Here is a 23,432-nt window from a genome sequence, read left to right on the forward strand (position 1 = left end):
CACATAGCAATTTACAATATTAAATTGTTATTGTATATTTGATTGACAGATGAAAGCCCAATATTGTTTGTTGTCTCCATAGTTCCCATTCTACTATTAAAGTACTGACAAACCTATGCACATAGCAGCTGGCACCAAAAAGCATGTCTGAGGCTGATGCTAATTAGCATATACATTGCTTTGAGTGTTAGAACTTAATACATCAAACATATCATTATAAAGAACTTTCATTTACATGCAAACCTGTCTGATATGAAGTTTGGTAATATTTATGCTTACGCTTGCGGATTTCAGGCAGACATTGTTAAAACTACATAAATTGTATGTATTGTAGATAGTAAGATAAAAGCACATAAACATATAAAATAATAAATTCCCCTCTTCCCTATGTCAGCTGCGCTGTAGCACTTGGGTGCACAGGATCTTGTTGAACCCCATCTTTAGGTACCTGTATTCTGTAAAAAGCAAGGAAGCTCTGGTAACAAACATCTACCTGGGAAAACATGAACCCAGGCAGGGGACCTTCCAATGTACATCTAGGGTTGAACATAACACAGGAGGGGGGGGGGGGTTGCGGGGTGGTATTTGAGAGGTTGTCCTTAGGTGTGGTGGGCAAAGCAACCCCCATTGCTATGCAAACAAAAAGTGAGCCAGGAAATATAACTTTGTATTTCATTTAACTAAGTAAACATTTTTCTCATGAACCCATGCTTCATTTGTGAAATTGCTTATGGATTCAATCCTGAACACTTCTTACATTTTTTTTCTTGTATTTTATTTAGTCCTGACATACAATTTATTCAGTAATCCATGAAACAATAAAAAAGAATCAGACAGCGCAAAACCAATCCTAACAATATGCAGCTGAACACTGAAAGTCAATATAAAACAATCCTTCGGTCAAACATAAATAATAATCCTTTGGTCAAACCCTGTTCACTATCAAGGAGTTCTCTTTCTTCCTGTTGGTTTATTGGCTGATGACACCTCTGTGCTTCAGAAACTCCACACTCTGAGATGTTGTTTTTTTTTGTATAATTAGCAGTTTCATCTAAGGGCTGCACTGCTTTTTTATTTATTCAGTAATCCATGTTTTTATTTGCAATTCTACTTCTAATGCCGCATACACACGGTCCGTCCGACAGACTTTCAACAGACTTTTGGCGGACTTGCGACGGACTTGCCTACATACGATCACACAAAAGTCCGACAGCCTAGTACGCTAGTACGCGGTGACGTACACCAAGTCCGACAAGACTATAAAATGGAAGTTCAATAGCCCGTACGACACCCTTTGGGCTCCTTCTGCTAATCTCGTGTTTATCTCGTGTTAGTAGAAGTTTGGTGAGAGACGATTCGCGCTTGTGAGACTCACATTTTTCAGTTCGTTTTAACTGTTGTTCAGTCTGTGTTTGTGAGGTTTGTATCTGCGTTTCAGTGCATTTGGTCAGTTGGCATTGAGAAATCTTTGTTTAATTGTCCACTCGTTGCTGATTTTCAGGTCGCTCTTCACAGGCCTTGCTGTTCTTCAGTGCGTTCTGTTAAGTGCGTTCTGACCAGCCGACCGTTTTGAAGCCATGTTACCTGTACGTACTCGTCGTAGAGCTCGTGCATTGTATGTGCTTGGTGCTGTAGTTCATTCTTTAGCCCAAGACCAGTCCATGAACACGGCGAGGAGTTCATGGATGAAGAATTGGTTGCTCCAGCGTGACCAATTCTGTCACATGCCATTGCTCCGTGAGAATAATCCTGAGGATTTCAGGAACTTTCTCCGGATGACGGACCCCGTTTTTGACCGTTTGGTGGCTTTGCTCACCCCTTATATCAGCAGGCAGGATACCTGCATGAGGCAAGCCATCACTCTGGAGCAGAGGCTAGTCGCCATGTTGCGGTACTTGGCGACAGGGAGAAGCCTGCAGGACCTTAAGTTCTCGACAGGCATCTCCCCCCAGGCTCTGGGGATCATTATCCCAGAGACCTGTTCTGCCATCATTCAGGTCCTGCAGAAGGAGTATATTAAGGTAAGAATTTTATCCTTTATTAGCATCACGTTATTTTATTTAATGTTTGATAATGTAATGTATTTCTTAACTCAAACACTACTTACCATCATTGCAATATAGTGTGAATGTCCCCTTTTTGTCCTCATGCATGCTGTAATTTTTTTCATGTTCTTTTTTGTCCTGCATGTATATTTGCCCTCACTAACCTCCCCAGCATGCAATGCTGGGCACATATCCACCTAGTCTACTCACTTTGAATCTATTTTGTCAGCTGCATTGTAGTTTTTTTCCCCTAAACTCCATCTAAATAGTGTGTGTGTCATTAACTCGATTTCCAATCCCCCCCCCCTAAACTCCATCCAAATAGTGTCTGTGTCATTAACTCGATTTCCAATCCCCCCCCCCCTAATAATTTGCTATAAAGTTCTGTGGTGTTGATTTTAAAAAAGCAAATATATGTTGCACTTTGCAAAATGCACTTGCACTCTGCAAGTGCATTTGCTCCAGGGCTTTAGTAAATGAGCAGAAGCTCTGCTGATTTCCATCATCCAATTATGTGCAAGCCACAAAGTGTTTGGATTAATTGCCCTTGCATGTGATTGGGTACTCCTTGCAACATGAAGCCTTTACCTTACCTCATTTACTAAGCTGTGGAGCAACTGCACTTGCAGAGTGCAACAACTGCACTTTTCAAACTGCACAGTCTTATAGCCTTTAGTCAATCAAACCCTGCGTGTCCTTAAACTTAAATTTCTAATTTCACCACCCCCTAAAATGTAACAATGTGCCATCAGAGGGGGTGAGCAATCTGATAAGTGTGCCTTTCCATATTATTTATTAAAGTAGATTTCAATTATTTAATGTTATACTGATGCTGGGCAATAATGTTTTAAGTGTAATGTTCTTGCAATGTTCTTTTCAAAATTACTGAGTTTTGGTTTCTTGTTTGATTCCCCAGTTTCCTTCAACGCCACAGGAATGGCAGACTGTGGCATCCCATTTTGCCACCCGTCGGGACTTTCCCAACTGTGGAGGGGCTATAGATGGGAAACATGTCCACATCGTGCCACCACCCCATTCGGGGTCATACTATTTTAATTATAAGGGGTTCCATAGTATTGTCTTAATGGTGGTGTCGGCACAATATGACTTTCTGTATGTGGACGTGGGGAAGAATGGCCGGATGTCGGATGGAGGAGTATTTGCCCAGACGGAGTTCTACCAGCGTCTCCAGAGTGGTGGCCTGGGATTGCCACCTGATGCGGATAACGTGGAAGGACTCCCCTTTGTCTTCATAGCAGATGAAGCCTTCGCTCTGAGCAAGCACCTCATGAGGCCATTCCCCCAAAGAACCCTCACCCCGGAGAGGAGGGTTTTTAATTTCCGGCTGGCCAGAGCGAGAAGAGTTGTTGAGAATGCTTTTGGGATTCTGGCCAGCCGGTTCCGTCTGTTTTAGACATCGATAAACCTTGCGGAATACAAACTTAATTACATCATTTTAGCGTGCTGCATCCTGCACAACTTTTTGAACAAACATTCCCCAAATTATATTTTGCTAGTTGGGCCTGAGCCCAGACTTATTATTAGTGACAATCTGACAGGCCTGGATACTGTCCGTACTGGCTTGGCCCCCCAAAGTGCCCATCAAGTTCGTGATCAATATGTAGATTATTTTATGGGTAGGGGGGCCATAGCAATGCCCCAGAATATTTAATTTGTCAAAATAAAAAATCTTGATCAAATCTTGAATTATATTTATTGCTTGCCTTTCTTTTTGTCTTTCTCCTAGGTTATCGTAGAGCACTTGTAGTGCCAAGTGTATTTTCCTTTAGTAAATAAGCACCATGGTCACTGTAACCAACTATTTTAACTTTAAACAAACTGATACTGAGCATTGAAAGAAGAAACCACACATTTTGTTAATTACTAAACAGATTTTTTAATATTCGGTGTACATTCACTTATGCGTTTGTTAAAAATGTTGATAGTCAAAAATATATCTATATTTAGAAATTTTTAACAATATAATTAGGTCCTTTTTTTTTTTTTTTTTTTTACAATATTTTTGTTTCTTTTTGTTTTAACAAACAGGCCTCTTTTTGTTTTTTTTTTTTAAAACAGGCCTCTATTTTTTTTTTGTTTTTTTTATTTTATAAAAACAGGCCTCTATTTTTTTGGGGGGAAAACAGGCATATAATTTTTACAAGAGAAAAGAGAAGGCCCAGAATGGGGTCAGCAAACAAGGAAATGAAGAACATGATCGATGTTTTTTTGGTTGAAAAAGGGCATTTAGAGATTCTCCCCAAAACATCGATCATGTTCTTCATTTCCTGCTGCATACGATCCAGCCGATTCCGCATTACATCAATCTCCCCATTCCAGGACATTATCTGACCAATTAGGCGTTGTGCACTGTCTGTGCTAAAATGTTCACCAAGACCTAAAATTGAATGAAAAAAAGATGTGTTTAGAAATATGCAGCCATACATAGATTACCTTACCATAAGCTATGGTGTCTCAGACACTGACCTGGTGGGGTGCCCATGTCGCATACTTCATCAACATCCTCGGGGGTGGCGCTGTTGCTTGATTCAAGCACAACCAGATCACCTAAAATAGAGTTTAAAATGTTATTTTCAAAATATGCAGCCATACATAGATTACCGTAAGCTGGTGTGTCAGACACTCACCTGGTGGGGTGCCCATGTTGCCCACCTCTCCTTCCTCCACATCCTCTGTGGGGCTTGGGCTGATTTCCCAATTATGGTTAATAAACAGAATATGAACACACGACAAGTACTTTACTTTTTTCAGCACTTTTCGGATCCGTCTGTACTGATCCGGCTCCCGGAGTTTGAGGTCGGACCATCTTTTCCTAATCTGATCATTTGAGCGCTGTACCCCAAAAGAAAGATGTAATGTCTTCACTACCTTCGCAATTATTTTGGCTTTTCTAAAATTAGGCCGGGTGTATGGTCCATACTTCCCATCATAGTCATTTTTTCTCAGAATTGCCACCATTTCCACCATCTCTTTAAAGGACATATTGAAGGCCTTAAATCTCTGCTTCCCAGATCGGGACGTTACGGCCTCCGGGCTTTTATCGCTACCCGAGGTAGTACACACCTGATGTGTCTCCGCCATTGTTCATCCCACTACGCACTGTAGAAAGAATGGGTGGAGAATATTCGTTAAACTAGAACGTCAGGGGCGGGCGACGCAGGCGTAGTTTCACACATCCGCAGTGTATAAAGAGAGGTATTATGCATGTGTCGTACGTACGTTCTGTGCGTAGAGACAAGGGGCGGAGAATATGAGTTAAAATAGAACGTCGGGGGCGGGCGACGCAGGCGGAGTTTCACACATGCGCAGTGTATAAAGAGAGGTATTACGCATGTGTCGTACATACGTTCTGTGCGTAGAGACAAGGGGCTGAAAATATGCGTAAAGAAAAAGAACGTCAGGGGCGGGCAAAGCAGGCGGAGTTTTACATGCGCAGTGTATAAAACGTTATTACGTATTGTGTCGTACGTACATTCTGTGCGTAGATGATAGTGGACCGGGACGCTAGAAAACGAAGGTAATTTTAAAATTTGAAATTTGGTAAAAACTTTGTAGCAAGCAGCCTATATGGCTTGACAGATTGATGAGGCCTATGTTGGGATAAGATGATGAGGGTTTAGCAGAAACATAAGTGTGTTTTGTCTTGTGTCTTTATCTTTTACAGAAATTACGAATGCAAAATTTAAGCAGCCTGAATTTCTGTCGACTTTTATTGATCAATACAGAGAGATGAGGAATCTGTGGGAGATCAAACACCCTCAATATTACCTTAAGCATGTAAGGAAGTCAACGCTGGAGAGACTTCTGACATTTGTCCAGACGTACATCCCAGAAGCAACAATGGAGATGTTGTTATCGAAAATTGGTATCTTGAGGAATATGTATAAGAGGGAGCATAACAAGATCCAGAATTCCCTGAAATCAGGAGCATCAGCAGATGATGTATATGTACCCAGGCTGTGGTACTACAATAAACTACGTTTTCTTGATGACCAGACTGAAGCCAGGGCATCACTTTCAACCCTTCTCTCCACCCCAGCAGAGGCTGATGAGGACCAAGCTGGGTCTTCCATCCTGGAAGAACCGGATGTGACCATCTGGAGTCAGGTAAATTAATTTAAAAAATATTTACTGTCCTAATATTAATGATGTTAACTAGATGTTATAATTGATTAAAATAATTTTATCCTAAAAATTATGTATACATATCAATTGACAGTAGTGGCCAAATATGTTTGTCACCTGCTTTAAAAAATTATGGTGTCTGATTTCTAGACTCTTATTAATAGATGTATTAACATTGAATTTGCAAGTCATGAGAAGCAAATTGTGTGTCATCGATGAACCAAAAACAAACTAAAACTATGTCCCTTTTTTATACACAGGATGAGGTCAGCCAGGAGGAAAGTGGGGAAAGTGGCAGGCAGGAGGAGGCCGGGCCCAGGGACAGCCAGGAGGAGGCCGGACCCAGTGTCATCCAGGAGGAGGCAGGACCCTGTGTCATCCTGGAGGAGGCAGGACCCTGTGTCATCCTGGAGGTGGCTGGGCCCTGTGTCATCCTGGAGGTGGCTGGGCCCAGTAGGAGCCTGACCCAATCCCAAGTGGCTCCCCTCTGCCTTCCTACAAAAATAGCCAGGAAGGCGACAGTGACACAGGAGGCATCCCTGCACCTCATGCAAGAGGCCACCAATTTTTTGAAAAGCCCCCTCAAAGCTGAAGAGGCCTATGGGTGCTATTTAGCCAGCAGGCTGCTTCAAATGGAGTGGGGCCAACACCTCATTTGTGAAAAACTGTTTGCTGAAATGATACACAAGGGGCTGAACGGCGAGTTTACTGCCAACACACAAATAAATGAGGCAGCCCCCCTCCTCCTCTTCCTCCTGCCACAACTCAACCACCAGAGCCACAGCCTCCAAGGAAGGCTGCAGGGAAGGGTACAGGGCAGCGTGGAGGGAAGGCTGCAGGGAAGAGAAGAAAGTGATGACCTGGGTTCAGTCTGATCTGACAGAAGACGCAGGCTGTTGTAGTACCTCTGGGGACATCTATATTATCTGCTGCTGCTGTTGATCTCTGGGATTCCTGGACCAGATTGTGCTCCCTCTTATATGGACTCCTCAAGTTCCCAATTTTCTTGTCCACAGACTTTTGCAGCGTTGACTTCTTCTTTATTTTCTTTTTACCATAAATAAATGGATATTTTAGTTTATGAAAAGACTTTATGTGTTTTAATTAACATCATTGATTTAGAGACAATGTCAAACAAGGGACAACAATCTACTTGAGGTTGCAAAAGCACTAAAAAAAAAAAAAAAAAATTAAATATATATAATGTTCTAGTGGTAACTTAAAAAAAAAAAAAATACATAACCAAAAAAGGTTCTTTGTGTTAACTTTATATACAAAGGAAAAATCTAAATACAAAAAAATGGCTCTTTGTAGTAACTTAAACCAAACAAAATTAAAACAAAAAAAAAAAAAAAGAAAAGAAAAATGTATTTGTGTTCAATTTAAGAACTACAAAAAAAATGGTTCTTTGTGGTAACTTTACAAACCCAAAAAAATTAAAAATAATCATAAAAAAAAAAAAATCTGGATAAAATCTAAAATAAAAGATGACTCTCCCCCCCCCCCCCCCCCCAAAAAAAAAGTGTAAAAATTTGTATTAGTATGGAGATATGGCTTTTAAAAAAAATACTATATCATTCATGAGATCAAAGAGAAAAAGAATACAGAAACCAGTTTGGGAGAACTCTGTGTGAATAGGAACAGCAAAACATCTTCGTTCTTATAGCATTATTAAAGAAGACATTAAATGCGCTGCATTCAACGATCACAGAATTTGCAGCGTAAGGAATGTGCTACCTACAATACGAACACTAGTTTTACTAGACCGAGTGCTTCCGTTTAGTTTTTGCTTCTGAGCATGCGTCTTTTTTTGTCTGCCAAACTAGTATACAGACGACCGGATTTTTGGGTCCAGCGGAGTTACGTCGTAAAGATTTGAAGCATGTTCCAAATTTAAAGTCCATCAGATTTGCGGCTGGAAAAGTCCGCTGAAAGTCCGGGGAAGCCCACACACGATCGGATTGTCCGCCGGACTTGGTCCGTCGGCGTCCGGACTTTTGTAGCCGAAAAGTCTGACCGTGTGTACGCGGCATTACACTCAAGATGGGTAAACCTTTCAAGCTTGTGTACATGCACTCATTGCTGCATGTTCAATTTTAATTCAGTAAAGGCTGTTGCTTCAGTGCAGCCAACCTCCTGGTCCCTTGATCTTACCCCCAATATTTAAGATTCTATACAAGGACTTTTACTATGCTTTTTCATTTTTACTTTTAAAAGTTTAACGCACCAGTATATATACATACATACATACAAGAAACAAAACGGTTCATACAGGTCCTCGTGTATGCATGTAATATAAAACATTTTTCTTGTCCATGGTAAGCAGATGCTTCCATCTGTTTTCAAGTCTATCTACACTGTAAAATAATATTCAGAAACTGTCTTTATGCCTTGAACATTAGAACACTTTCCTTCACGGTCAACTAGAAAAATAAGACACTACTACTATTTGTCATATATTTACTGTGTTGATAAATGAACACAGAGAAGGATAACTATATAAACTGGGTCTCATTTAGCAATGGTAGCTAAATATTAACTGCATCAACTCTGTTTTACTGTAAATAGAAAGTGCACGGTTTACCTATAAATGTCCAAAATTTGGTGCGGCTCTACAGAGAAACCAATCAACTTCCAGGTTTATTGAACAAAGCTTAAATTGAACAAGCTGAGGTTAGAAGCTCATTGGCCTCTAATGGGCCCTTAGAAGTCTGAGCAGTTTGAAATGTAAACAGAGGAGATTTATATTGGACTGCTTAAGATATAGTTTAGATTCTAATTACTTTTGGCACAACAATAACTACTATAAACAAATCTGTGGAATTGCGATGGGCGCTAAGTATGTGCCCAGCGTTGCCAATTTATATATGTCAGAATGGGAGGAGGAAGCACTTTATAACAATGTACCACATCAGCTGACATTAAATGATTTATAGATATTATTATAATCTGGAGTGGGAATAGAGAGAGCCTTATGGATTTTTGCTTCAATCTCAATACTAATAATAAAAACATAAAACTTACTTGGGAAATAAGCGATGAGAAAATAAATTTTCTAGATCTTGAAATAAAGAAGGAACTAAGTTAATTACTCAGACCTATTTTAAAACCGTTGATAAGAACAGCTATCTGCCCCTGGATAGCTGTCACCATTCTGTATGCCTAGATAATATACCGAAGGGTCAGCTGGTCAGATTAAGGCAAAATTGTACCACAAAAGAAACGTTTCTCGAACAAGCAAAAATGATTGGAGAGAGATTTGTCCAAAAGGGATATCACGCCGAGCTCATTGAAAAAAAAAAAAAAATGATGTTGCATTACTTGATAGAGAGAAATTAATACAAGATAATATCAAAAATACAGCTCATCAAGATAACATACCTATTATCATGGATTTCAACATCCAGCACAAGCAAATCGAGAGAATCATCAGAAAACACTGGGATATCATTAAAACAGATCGTCATTTGGGCACTATCTTGTCGAATAAACCTAAATTCGTATACAGAAGAGCCCCTACTTTGAGGGATCGTTTGGCAATAAATGTACTGGATCCCCCAAATAAGAAAAAGTTTTCTTTTTTTGAGGGTAAGGGATACTATCCATGTAAAAGCTGTTACACGTGTCGACATACGAAAGAAAACAAAAAAAAGAAAGCGAGCTTTACTTCAACTGTAATGTTACAGAACTACCCGATAGAAGATTTTAATTCATGCCGTAGTGAAGGGGGTTGTTTACCTACTAGAGTGCCCCTGCCATATCCAATATATTGGTAGGACAAAGAGCACTATGGAAGAGACTGAGTTAACATGTGCAAAACATCAAAAAGTTTTGATAAGCATAGCTTATCAAGACATTATGCGAAATACCATAATAGTGATCCCTCGTCACTAAAAGTCTGCGGAATAGAAAAATATAAACCCCATTGGAGAGGAGATAATAAAGTTATTAAGATCAGTCAAGCTGAGTCGAGATGGATTTACGAATTACGTACTTTATCGCCATTAGGGCACAACGTAGAATTCGATCTTGTTTTATTTCTAATTTTTAAATGTATTTATGATGCTATTTTTAATTATGGTCATTTTGATTTTTGAGGTTAAAATGTGTCATTGTGATCAGGTCTACCCCCATTAGGAACCTTATGGTGTATTGCTGGGGTCTGATATTAGCTGGACTAGTCTTTCTTCTACTACTATGTACTTTAGATTGGATTTCCCTTTATTGGATGTCTTTATCTTAGGGGTCACCAGTGGGGTTGGGGGCATTGGAATATATATTCTCTCCCTGGACATTTATATAGATATGCTTTGTGCTCACTAGATGTCACTAGTGAGTTGGTGAGTTTGGAGTATACCCGTTCTTCATCTACCACTTGATGGCGCTTGGGATCGACTTTTCTTTCTTTTTCTTTGGCTACAGCTTTTCTTAGTAGATGGTTTTTATTCCTATCCACCACCAGATGGCGTATGTGCATTTGGTTTATTTTGGTATTTTTATATCTATTTTTTATTCTTTACAGGATTATTGTTCTCCCTAGAAGAGTGAATAAGTTTATTAATCTTCTATTCATACTCTGTATAAGGTTTTTAGATGTACTATGTCTATTGAAGATGCCTTCCACTGCCTAGTATGCACAGAGATTTTAGCTGATTCGTTGATCCGCTGTTGTCATGACAGCAGCCACTATTTATACTGGCTGTCCGGCACCCGACTCCTTATCCCTTTGAAAAAGTCACGTGTGGTGTGACGCAACGCGTCAGAGAGGGAGGAGCCAGGTGCTTCCGGGTACGGCCGAACCCGGAAGCCTTTGCTTTCATCTCTGATCGCTCTGATTTTTTATGCAAGTTACTATAGTGTTTTGCAATAAATTATTTTAAAGTACTACACTATGGAGCCACTTTTTCTCCTTTCACCATCTATCTGAGAATACCGGCTGAGTGTGGGGGAGCGCTATTCTTACCTTGCCAACGTATGCCCCCCAGGAGCTGTGAATACTACTGGAAGCCGATCCTTTGTACACAGTGTTGTCCACCTGTGGGTTCACGCTTGATTCGGCTCATTGGGGGCCGCTACTACAGGTGAGAGGCTGGGGGAAATGGTTGCCACACATCGGAACAAGACTGGTTGAACCTTTTTAGACACTTGCTGCCACTGTACTTGCACTTTCTCTACCCATAGAAGATTTCTTCCTGCTGACATTGGGAGTCGCATTGAAAGTCGCATTGCATGCTTCTTTGGACTGCACTTTATACTTTCCACCTTTTATGATTACTATTCCGTTTTATGTTATTATGTGTCATTAGTTCACATTGGTTACACTTTGTCTGGACACATATTATATATTATGTGGTATTGTTCACATTTTTTGTTTTTACTATCTTGTTTGTTGCACATTATTTCCTCATTGTGTGCACACTGCACTTTCTTGGAACATTTATATATTGTCTTTGCACATATCCACATATTCATTGATCATTTATTTAGGTCATAGATCATCTACTATTTCATTTTTTATTTTTATTGTTTGGTTTTAGTTGTTGCACTGAGACTGAGGTAGCGCCACATATTTTTAATATATTTTATCTGAGTTATGTGAGTACACTGGTTTATGTTGGCGGCTCCTTGTCTAGCTTATTAGTGTGGTTTTTGCGCATTAGTTATTACTTTTTATTTAGAACCTCATTGGCTACCATGTGCAGCTCCACCAAGTTCTAAGTGTTCCAGTTTTAATAAATCTTCCCCTTAGAGGCATGTTTAACCTCTTCAGCCCCGGAAGATTTTACCCCCTTCCTGACCAGAGCACTTTTTGCGATTCGGCACTACGATCATGCCTCTCAAACAAAATTGACATCCTTTTTTCCCCACAAATAGAGCTTTCTTTTGGTGGTATTTGATCACCTCTGCGATTTTGAAAAAAAAACGCATTTTTTTTTTACATTTTGCTATAACAAATATCCCCCAAAAATATATAAAAAAACATTTTTTTATCCTTAGTTTAGGTCGATCGTATTCTTCTACATTTTTTTTTTTTTTTTAACAAAAATATCACAATAAGCGTTTATTGATTAGTTTGCGCAAAAGTTATAGCGTTTACAAAATAGGGGATAGTTTTATGGCATTTTTATTAATATTTTTTTTTTACTAGTAATGGCGGCAATCAGCAATTTTTATTGTGACTGCGACATTATGGCGGACATGTCGGACATTTTTGGGACCATTGTCATTTATACAGCGATCAGTGCTATAAAAATGCACTGATTCATCTGTAAATGACACTGGCAGTGAAGGGTTTAACAACTAGGGGGCGGGGAGGGGTCAAGTCAGTACTGGGGAGTGATTACTAACTGTAGGGGAGATGGGCTAGCTGTGACACTACACTGATCTCTGCTCCCGATGACAGGGAGCAGAAATCAGTGACACTGTCACTAGGCAGAATGGGGAGATGCTGTTTACATCAGCATCTCCCCGTTCGTCCTCTCCGTGAGGCGATCGCGGGTATCCCAGCGGCGATCGAGTCCGCGGGACCCGCGACCTGACTCACGGAGCTCCCGGCCAGCATGCGCACGCAATGGCGCGGCGGGAAATTCAAATGGACGTACCTGTAAGCCCATTTGCCCAGCCGTGCCATTCTGCCGACTTACATCGGTGTGCGCCGGTAAGGAAGGGGTTAATCGGTACTGCGTTTTTTTCACTTAAAGCGGGACTACACTGCATCTGAGCACCACAAACCAAAATGCGTCATTTAACCCCCTCCCGACCAGCCACCGTTGTACTGCAGCAGGTTCGCTCCCCTGGGCAAACCGACATAACCGTACATCGGTTCGACTCCGGAGCCGATGCTTGTGCCCGGCGGCTGCGATGACCGCCGGGCACACACGATTGTTCCACACAGAGACAGAACGGAGATCTGTCAATGTAAACAGACAGATCTCCGTGTTGGCAGGGGTGAGGAGAGCGATCTGTTGTTCATTCTAAGTGTGAACAACGATTGGTCTCCTCACCCAGTCAGTCCCCCCCCCCAGTTAGAATCACTCCCTAGGGAACACAGTTAACCCCTTTCCCTGCCAGTGACATTTACACAGTAATCAGTACATTTCGATAGCACTGATCGCTGTATAAATGCCAATGGTCCCAAAAATGTGACAAAAGTGTCCGATCTGTCAGCCATAATATCGCAGTCCCGATAAAAATCGCTGATCACCGCTATTATTAGTAAAAATAAATTAAAAAAATAAATAATGCCATAAATCTTCCCCTATTTTGTAGATGCTATATCTTTTGCGAAAACCAGTCAAAATACGCTTATTGTGATTTTTATGACTAAAAATATGCAGAAGAATACATATTGGCCTAAACTGAGGAAAAAATTTGTGTTTTAAAAAAATTGGGAATATATATTATTAATAGCGCAAAAAATAAAAACCGCAGAGATGATCAAATACCACCAAAAGAAAGCTCTATTTGTGGGGGGAAAAAAAATAGGATTTTTACGTCATACTTACCTGTAAAATCCTTCTCTTTGAGTACATCATGGGACAAGAGTCAAGCTAATATTCATTACCTACTGGATTATACTCCATCATTAGGTGAATGGACACTGGTAGACCAAAGGTCTTCAGACAGGAAGTGATCCGCTATATAACCCCTCCCATACAGGAAGTACTTTAGTTTTGTAGCAAGCACTAAATCCTCAAAACAGGGGAGGGATCACTGTGTCCCATGATGTACTCAAAGAAAAGGATTTTACAGGTAAGTATGGTGTAAAAATCCTATTTTTTTTTCATACATAATGAAACACAGGAGTCAGGCTAATATTCATTACCTGTTGGGACGTCCCAGAGCAATAGCCTTGTGGGGAGGGAGACACCCTGCCAAACAATAGCCATCAGAACTTATACAGCAGTCCCCAGTACACTGCGGCCGAAAGCCGAATCCTCGGCTGCTCAAACATCCACTTGATAAAATTTTGTGAACGTATGCACTAAAGACCAGGTGGCAGCCTTACAAATCTGAGCCACAGATACCTGATGACGAAAAGCCCAGGAGGTTCCTACACCCCTGGTAAAATGAGCTCTCACCCTAAAGGGAGAAGCTTTATGTTTCAGACTGTAGGCCTGAATTACCAAATTTACGGACCCAATTGGCAATGGAACTTTGGACAGACAGCACCAAGTTCAGGTCCCAAGGACACATAGGTGACCTAATAGGGTGGAAGCAAGCAAGTTACCCCTTGCATAAAGGTTCAGATCAGTGAATGGGAGGCTAAAGGCCTTTGGAAGAATACTGAGAGGGCCGAAACTTGACCTCCCATTGTACTGAAAGCCAATTTGATTTCCACAGCTGACTGTAGAAAAGAGAATTCTCCCAATAACATATTTCCGAGGATGCCATTTTCTGGCTTCACACCAAGCAATATAAGTCTTCGAGACCTTATGATACATCTTCCTAGTGATAGCTTTTCTAGCATTCACTAGAGTAGACACCACTGGTCCCGAGATGCCACGGTCCTTTAACACCCTGGGTTCAATAGCCATGCCGTCAAATTTAGAGACTGTAAATTGGGGTGGAATATAGGACCTTGGAGACAGTAGATCGGGGCAACATGGAAGCGTCCATGGCCCATCTATTGTCAGTCTCACAATCTCTAGGAACCAGGGCCTTCTGGGCCAGGCTGGTGCCACCAGAATGACTGGAACCCCCCCTCTCTGAATCCTGCGCAACAAATGTGGAAGGAGAGGGATTGGAAGGAAAGCATAAACCAGGGAGTACTGGCTCCATGGAACTATCAGAGCATCTGCTCCAATTGCCAGAGGATCTCTTGTTCCGAGACACAAACTGCTATAACTTGTTGTTGAACCTGCATGCCAGTAGGTCGACCTCTGGCCATCCCCAACATTGGCAAATTTCCTGGAACACCTCTGGGTGTAGAGACCATTCTCCCGGGCAGATCTGCTGGCGGCTGAGATAATCTGCCTTCCAGTTCTCTACTCCCGGGATATGGACTGCCGATATAATTGGCACATGTGCCTCTGCCCAGGCTAGTATGTAGTTCACCTCCTTCAGAGCTGTACGACTCCTGGTACTGCCTTGGTAGTTTATATAGGCCACTACCGTGGCATTGTCGGACTGAACCCTGATGGGGCAGTCCTGAAGCTCCACCGCCCAGGACCGTAGGGCCAGACGTACTGCCTGTAATTCTAGGACATTGATGGGCAGGGTCTGCTCTGTCCCTGACCATTTCCCCTGAGCTATGAGCCCATCTAGGGTCACTCCCCAGCCTGAGAGACTGGCATCTGTATTCAGTACTCTCCAAGTTACTGGGAGAAAGGATTTTCCCTTTTGCAGGTTCTGATCCTGCAACCACCAGTTTAGGCTTAAGCATGCCTGAGGAGATAAGCACATTGGATAAACCAGGGCATTTCTGGGCATAGGGCACCGCCTCGAAGGAAGATACCGTCCTCCCTAGAAGACTCATACAGAGCCGAATGGAGGTTTGTCAGGTGCCCCTTATCTGACGCACCTGATCCTTCAGGGCACAGATCCTTACGGGTGGCAAGAATACTCTTGCTTGGACCGTGTTAAGAATCAGACCTAAATATCTTAGACATTGAGCTGGCCTCAAGGCTGACTTTTCTGCATTTATGATCCAGCCTAAGCTTTTCAAATACCTCACTGTGTATATTATGCTCTGTTCTAGAACCTGTAATGAGTGATCTCTGAGCAGGAGGTCGTCCAGATACCCAAGCACCAGGATCCCTTGGGCCCTTAAGCGACCCAGTACTGGTGCTAGGAGCTTTGTGAACACCCAGGGAGCTGTAGCTAGCCCGAAGGGTAGAGCCACAAACTGAAAATGACATTCCTCTACTGCAAAACATAGGAACCTCTGATGAGGCAGAAAGATAGGACGCCCTCTGACGAAAGTTATGACAGAAACGCGTCCGCGTATCTACAGAGTCGGCTTATCCTCGTCTGTCCTTCCCGGGAACACCGCGGGATCGGTGAGAGCTTAGAGGGGAATGCACAACTGACATAGTATTGATGTTACATGCCCTTATATTATGCAAACATTGTGTTTTTTTTGTGAGATCATTTTAAAATTAATAATTATTGTACTGGATTACGCTATGTGGAATTTTTTTTATCTATTGCTTGCAATGAGCAAAATACAGATGAAAAGTGTCCAGTGAACAGCGATTATCCCTTTGATTGATAAGTGTGTTAACCAGCAGGGTCTGGTAAGTGGATTACCTACAGGGCTGTGGCACAAGTGGTGTGTTGATGGAGACTTGGGATCGCTGCTAATATTTTCTTCCACGATTGTCTAGTTTATACTCACCTGCCTTTTGTTAATGGACTTTCACTGAGTGGATCACCATTTGATACTTTGTTTAAGTGGACTCTTAAGCAATTTCATTGATATTTTTAAATATTTGCTATTTTTGCACTAGCGCTGCTAATGTCTTAGAAATGTTTCTTTGACATATATTTGATGCAAGAAAGATAGGTACGCGTAGGTACGCGTCCTTTATATCGATGGAAGCTAAAAACTCTCCCCTCTGGAGTGAGGTTACTACTGAGTGGACAGACTCCATCCGAAAGGACTGTATCAAAAAGATACTTGTTCAGGGATCTTAGGTCCAAAATGGGCCTTGTGTCCCCGTTTGGTTTCTGAACCGTAAATAGGCTTGAGTAAAACCCTGTGCCCCGTTTGGATACTGGAACCTCTACAATCACTCCTTGATGCACTAGATGATGTAGTGCCTGAAGCAATACATTTCTTTTTGGAGGATCCGGGGAACGCTGGATCTTAGAAACCTCTGAGGAAGCACCCCTCGTAATTACAGCTTGTAACCGCGAGATATAATTGAGGTGACCCACTTGTCCTGAATTGTTTTCAAAATGTCCGCAAAGTGCAGAAGCCTTCCCCCCCACCCGATGTAGTGGGGACGTCCCCTCAAAAGGATGGCTTGGTGCTGGCTTTAGAAGAATTTTGGACCCAGGGCCTTTTCTGGCCCTGGCGCCCTGTTGGCGGCAGAACCGCACTGACGTTGAGACATTTGAGGAAGCAGTCGCTGGGTTTTTAAACAAGGGACGTTTGGTGCTTTTCTTCACAGGAAGTAGAGAACTCTTCCCTCCGGAAATCTTTTGGATATATTTGTCGAAGTGATCACTGAATAAACATTCCCCATAAAATTGAAAACTAGCCAATAACTTTTTACACGGAAGCTCGGCTGACCAGTTCTTAAACCATAAAAGTCTGCGCATATGTACAGACAAGAGAGCCAGATGAGAAACCTGATGTATTGAATCCTTTAAAGCATCAACAGCAAAACACAGCGCTCGAAGAATATCTGTCTTACTTTCAGGCAGATCATCCTCCTGGTTAGGCCTATCAGGCTGTTTGATCTGATCCTTTATGGACTGGCAAATACAAATTGCTGCAACAGCTGGCTGAATAGCTGAACTGGCCAAGGAAAAGGAAGCTTTTAATAATAATTCCAATTTCTTGTCAACAGGGTCTTTCAAGCCCTGTGTGTTATCTACCGCACAAGTTAAGTTCTTGTTTAAGGAAGAGACTGCTGCATCTACGGCTGGGATGCTCCATTTTTTTGGTCGAACTTTACATCCATGGGATATAAAAGGGAAAACCTTTTAGGGAGGCAAAAACATCCTGTTAGGATGTTCCCAATTAGCAAACACCGCCTGTTCCAACAGGGTATGTAGCGGGAAAGTCTGTGCGACCTGAAAAGGTCTCAGAGATACTAAAGAGGACCGGGGGCTCAGTCACCTCTGCAAGGTGAACATATCATTTCGGCCAGAGTCAGGATCAAAAACCTCTGTGACTGAGAGTCAGACATCGAGTGGATATCTTCTTGTCCAGATTGCTCGGAGGCAGAATCTTCTGCCGGGCACTCCACCGAATACTGGGCTTTAAACTCTTTCCCATCCTCAACCCATTCCTACTCCAGACCAGGAGACTCCGGGGAGGGGGATCTGTCACACTTCCTGCCACCCTGCGGGATGGAGGCAATCATATGCTCTAACCCGGCTAGGGCTGACGACAGTTCATCTTTAGTGATAAAGGGTGAAGCAGCAGCATTGACTGTAGGCACAATACCAGATAGGCGCAGCGGCTCAGATTGCCCGAGAGCCTCTGGTCTTTCAGAGGATACAACACTAGGGATACGACTAGGTTCATCAGGAACGACTGATGACGTAGGTGTGCCCTTCTCTGTGGTGTTAGTCGCGCTCCTCTTTTTGGAAGATGTTCAATGCATGAAAACAAAGAGTACTTGGGTGTAATTAAACCACCTCAGAAGGGAGACCCTTTAATAAGCCTCACCAAGCCCCTATGCAACAATCCCGATAAGCACCTTTAGCCTGCCAAGCAACACCTGGTGACTCACGTGACCCGGGTAAGAAAAATTAACCACTACAAGTGTTTGTTCACAGCCTGCTCTGTGTCCCACAGCTGCCTTCTCGAAGCACCACATGCTTGGCCTGCGCAGCTTAAATAAGCTGGGTGTGCGCCGGAACGATCTATGCGTGTGTGCGCACGCATGTGCACGGTCCAGGCGAATAGGCGTGACTGTATTAGCGTAGAATGCAAATTTTCATGCGCCCAGATAAAGGCTACAGACAAAAAAAAAAAAAAAAAAAAAGTACACTTTGGAAACACCCACAGCTAGCCCAGAACTCTCCCGTATGGTCATGGCACACAGGTGTCCAGCCTTTAGCTAGCTTAACTGATTGTTACAATCACTGGGACACCCCACAATAATAAAATAAAGGGGTTTCACTTACCTGTCCAGGCACAGGGCCACTTAGAAGCTAAGGGCCCAATCTTCACCTTTCACGGTGGGTTCCTGTCACTTGGACCTTCAAGGACTGGGTACCCTTTCATGTTTAGGGTCCACTCCCTTGGACCTGTACAACACCCTGCAGAAAATGCCTTAGCGCTGTAGTGTCCAGGATTTTCAATCCGCAGTGTCCAGCGCCCGGAGGCCACGTTACAGGCAAAACCTCACAGGATCTTGAGTCTTCTTTGCGAGGCTAAGCATAAAAGCCTATGTCAAATGGATCTGATCGGTCAATCCTTTGATTCATTTTTGGAACCGTTTGTGGGACTAGAGACCTGGAGCTCAGAGAGCTCAAACAAACCGTGCCATCCACCTTGCAGACACTGGTAGAAAAAAAAAAAAAAAATGTACTTCCTGTATGGGAGGGGTTATATAGGGGATCACTTCCTGTCTGAAGACCTTTGGTCTACCAGTGTCCATTCACCTAATGGAGTAAAACCCAGCAGATAATGAATATTAGCCTGACTCTGTCCCATGATGTATGAAAAAGAAAAGGACGTCAATTTTGTTTGGGTACAACGTCGCACGACCACGCAATTGTCAGTTAAAGCGACGCAGTGCCATATCGCAAAAAATGGCTTGGTCATTGAGCAGTCAAATCTTCCGGGGCTGAAGTGGTTCATTTTTAATATTCAGAGCAAACTCACTCATCCATTCGTAACTCCATGCTTTATTTTGACAAGAACCACTTTGAAAAACACCCCCCCCAAACACTTTGGCCTTGCCCATCCTGAGTAAGGGCAGACGATTCATGTAGGATTTACTTCCTGGATATCATCTGTTCTTAGCTCAGGCATGCAGACAGGAGGGTGTGCCGAGAAAACCCTCCTCCCCTCCTGAAGACTCCTGGGATGTATGACACTCCTGCATCCTCTCCTCTCCCAGATTCCACTTCTATTTGTGACCTTGGGTCAGGGATCTTCTCTCCACACCAGCTGTCACAATTTGAAAATAACAGAGCCTTAAACAGCCAGGTCATTCATTCACAGAGCATTTGTGAGATTAGGCACTGACGTTGGACAAGAAAGCCTGGCTCGCAGTCTCTGCTCTTTTCTTTCATTTTTGCCTGCACATGATTGGATAATGGAAGTCAGCAGCGCTTCCCCACATTCACTAAGCTCTGGGGAAAATTCCCTTGCAAACTCAACAGTCTATTTGAGAGACATTTTAATGGTGGTTTGGGGTGAGTTCTTAAACTGTTTTAAATCCATATTCTATGTACATTTTTTTTTCTTATTTTCCTCGCACGATTACCCTTTTCAAAGTGAAATTCCATCATATTAACTAAGCTCTGGGGAAAGTTAAATTGCAAAGTGCGCATCTTATTTGTCTTTAGTAAATCAACCCCAAATTATCTAGAACATAGTATCAGGGGACAGACATCTCTATTATTCATGGCCTTATGGGCACCTTCCTACAACATGGGGAATTTATTAAAACTGGAGCAGCTGTGTATGGCAACCAATGCAGCTTCTAGCTTCAGCTTGTTCAGTTAAGCTTTGAAAATTAAACATAGAAGCTGGCTGGTTGCCATGCACAGCTGCTCCAAGTTTGATATCTTCTCCTCTGTGCCCAGGGATCCACTAAACAACAATGTTCTCAGAGAACCCTGGAAGTACCAGAGATAGGCGAGAACTAACCCCACATCCATGAGTTGCATATCTTTTTCCCCAATCTATTTGAAATGTTACATTTTATTGTAGCTCTGTTTAGGTTCCTAGGCATACTCTGGATTTACACAGGCAGAGCTTTTGCAAATCATGATGAAAAATAAAAAAACATCTAATTCTCCATGTAGTCACTCAGCACCAGAATCTGACAAAATTCTCCCTTCTGATGCAGATGTTGTGTGCTTAATCTGCAACTCATGGTGAAAGAGCGCTAATTTTCCAAAAGTTTCATTTTTTTCCTCCAAGCGCCACCAATTATGTGACTTGATATGCTTTACCCGGTTTAGATTGCTTGTTATGTCTGTCATCCTGCAATAGTGATCTCTCTCTCCTATTTTTCCTCTGGGTGTTCCAACTCACCTTTATGTGCTCCAGCAACATCCTCTTGCATGGTCTATAATGTGAAATAAATAATTCAACAGGGTGCGTGGGACCCATCAAAATGGACACAGCGGGTGTGCATACCCAGGAACGCCAATGCAGATATCCCAACAGAGCCACCCAGGGATATAAGAAGCCATCAGGTTGTATAAATCTGCAGCATTGAAATACCTTTGGATGGGCTAATCCTTTAACTAGTGATTTTTATCTATTACTGTTCGTTTTAACTCAGCAATCTTACATCTGCCATTTCTATCATGACAAAGTGACTTTAACATGAACAGTACGTGCAAAACATACACCCTTTATTTTCAGGGTTACATACAAATCTGTTGTCACAATTTTAATGTTACAAAAATTATGTATTTACTACCAAACTAATTCAAACATAAATCTGAAGTGTAAATTAGGATTTTACTGTTTAACAGGTTCCTCCAAAATGATTTCAACCCATCTGTATGTTCGCATTCAATTTATCCTCAACACCCCCAATTCGCCACATTATTTACATAGACTGAATTCCACCCACACAGCACTCAGAAACTATGTTTAGGCCTCTTTTTCAGATTCAACAGCAGATCATGCTGCATACAATGCTGATATTGTAATTTCCAGTCTTTGTGACGAATAAAAGAACTCCCTTGAATTTCATGTAGGGTTCCAAATCATCTGACAGCAGTCATTAAACAGAGAAGCACCAATGTTAAAGTTTTGCAAGTGCCATCAATAAATGATAATTATGGTGGGCAGCCATCATGTGTCCCAACAGCCATGTGTAGCCAGTAGTCTTCATTGTTAAAGACAACAAAACTGTACAAATTTTCACCACCTTTAAAAAATCCATGTTCACTTTCTTTCCAAGATACAGGACTGTCTGCAAATCCATTCACCATAAGGGATGCCCATTGACTTAATTTTAGTTCATCAAAATATTCTCTGGAATAGAAATAATTACAGAAGTGTAAATTAACACTGATGAAATGCTTCTCTGAAAAACATTTCTTTCAATTGTATTGTTCTGTTGTATTTAAATATTTAAACTTTTCTTAAACTGAAGATCATTAACTTAAAATTATAATGAGTTCAATATATTTGGTAGACTTTTTGAAAGGCAAGGAAGTGCACAGCTACTTTTAGTAAAAGACCTTCTGGGAAGCCATTAATATAATATCTACTGCATAGGCTTTTATTCTTTCCATGAAATCATCTTCTCAAGTTGAAGTCCCCAAAACTGTTGTTTTGCACACTGCAAGTCTGATGCCAAAATTCTAACTTCTTGCCTAAAGGAAGCTTAAAAAAAAAAAAAAAAGTTACTTCTTGAAATTTTACATTTAGGATAACTATTCCAGTGTCCTGCCATATATGGATAACTCAGTATCATAAAATGCTTATGTCTGAAATGTTCAGTTCTATCAAAATCTTATGCCCCGTACACACGGTCGGATTTTCCGATGGAAAATGTCCGATCGGAGCGTGTTGTCGGAAATTCCGACCGTGTGTGGGCTCCATCGGACATTTTCCATCGGATTTTCCGACACACAAAGTTGGAGAGCAGGAGATAAAATTTTCCGACAACAAAATCCGTTGTCGGAAATTCTGATCGTGTGTACACAAATCCGACGGACAAAGTGCCACGCATGCTCAGAATAAATAAAGAGATGAAAGCTATTGGCCACTGCCCCGTTTATAGTCCCGACGTACATGTTTTACGTCACCGCGTTTAGAACGATCGGATTTTCTGACAACTTTGTGTGACCGTGTGTATGCAAGACAAGTTTGAACCAACATCCGTCGGAAAAAATCCTTTTGTTGTCGGAATGTCCGAACAAAGTCCGACCGTGTGTACGCCCTATAAGTCTTCATTATTTGATTAAATAGGTCTTTAACCTATTTACCACTTTCCTCACAGGCCTTAGCTCTCTAGCTATCTACAAGCAGATTGCTGAAGCTAATGGATTGTAGCTTGGGCCTTCCCTCACAGAATATGTATAAAGCTGAGCGAGCACAGTATTACTGTAGTTTTATTAATGTTAGCTAATATGAAAAAAATCACCAGTCTATCAGACATTCCTGTCCATTAATTCCTTGGCGCATATATGTGGCCTCTCAGCGGGCAGGCCTCAACACCGAGTAGCTGCATGTATGCGGCCCTGTATAAACTACTTACCATGCCAAAAGCACGCTTCCTGCATGCTCACAGTATGGTAGCATGCATGGGATCAGTAAGCTCCAATGTATACTTGCGATTGGGAGCTTTCCGATCATGAGACCGCTGTGAATCGAATGCTCGCCTCCCTCAGGTTGCCATTCGTAAGTCAGGCAGATTG

The 23,432-nt window shown here is 41.9% G+C and overlaps 1 protein-coding gene across 2 annotated transcripts in view; it reads right to left on the reverse strand.

The window, feature by feature from the left end:
* Positions 1–21,388: 21,388 nt before the first annotated feature.
* Positions 21,389–23,432, reverse strand: part of RPP40 (ribonuclease P/MRP subunit p40) — a 53,557-nt gene continuing 51,513 nt past the window's right edge. For both annotated transcript variants that reach the window (XM_073630994.1, XM_073630993.1), the window contains exon 8: positions 21,389–22,041. In XM_073630994.1, the coding sequence (XP_073487095.1) occupies positions 21,843–22,041 (199 nt within the window). In that variant the 3' untranslated portion in view covers positions 21,389–21,842. The remainder of the gene's footprint in view (positions 22,042–23,432) is intronic.

The sequence above is a fragment of the Aquarana catesbeiana genome, linkage group LG05, assembly GCF_042186555.1.
Source record: "Aquarana catesbeiana isolate 2022-GZ linkage group LG05, ASM4218655v1, whole genome shotgun sequence".
Classification (NCBI taxonomy): domain Eukaryota; kingdom Metazoa; phylum Chordata; class Amphibia; order Anura; family Ranidae; genus Aquarana; species Aquarana catesbeiana.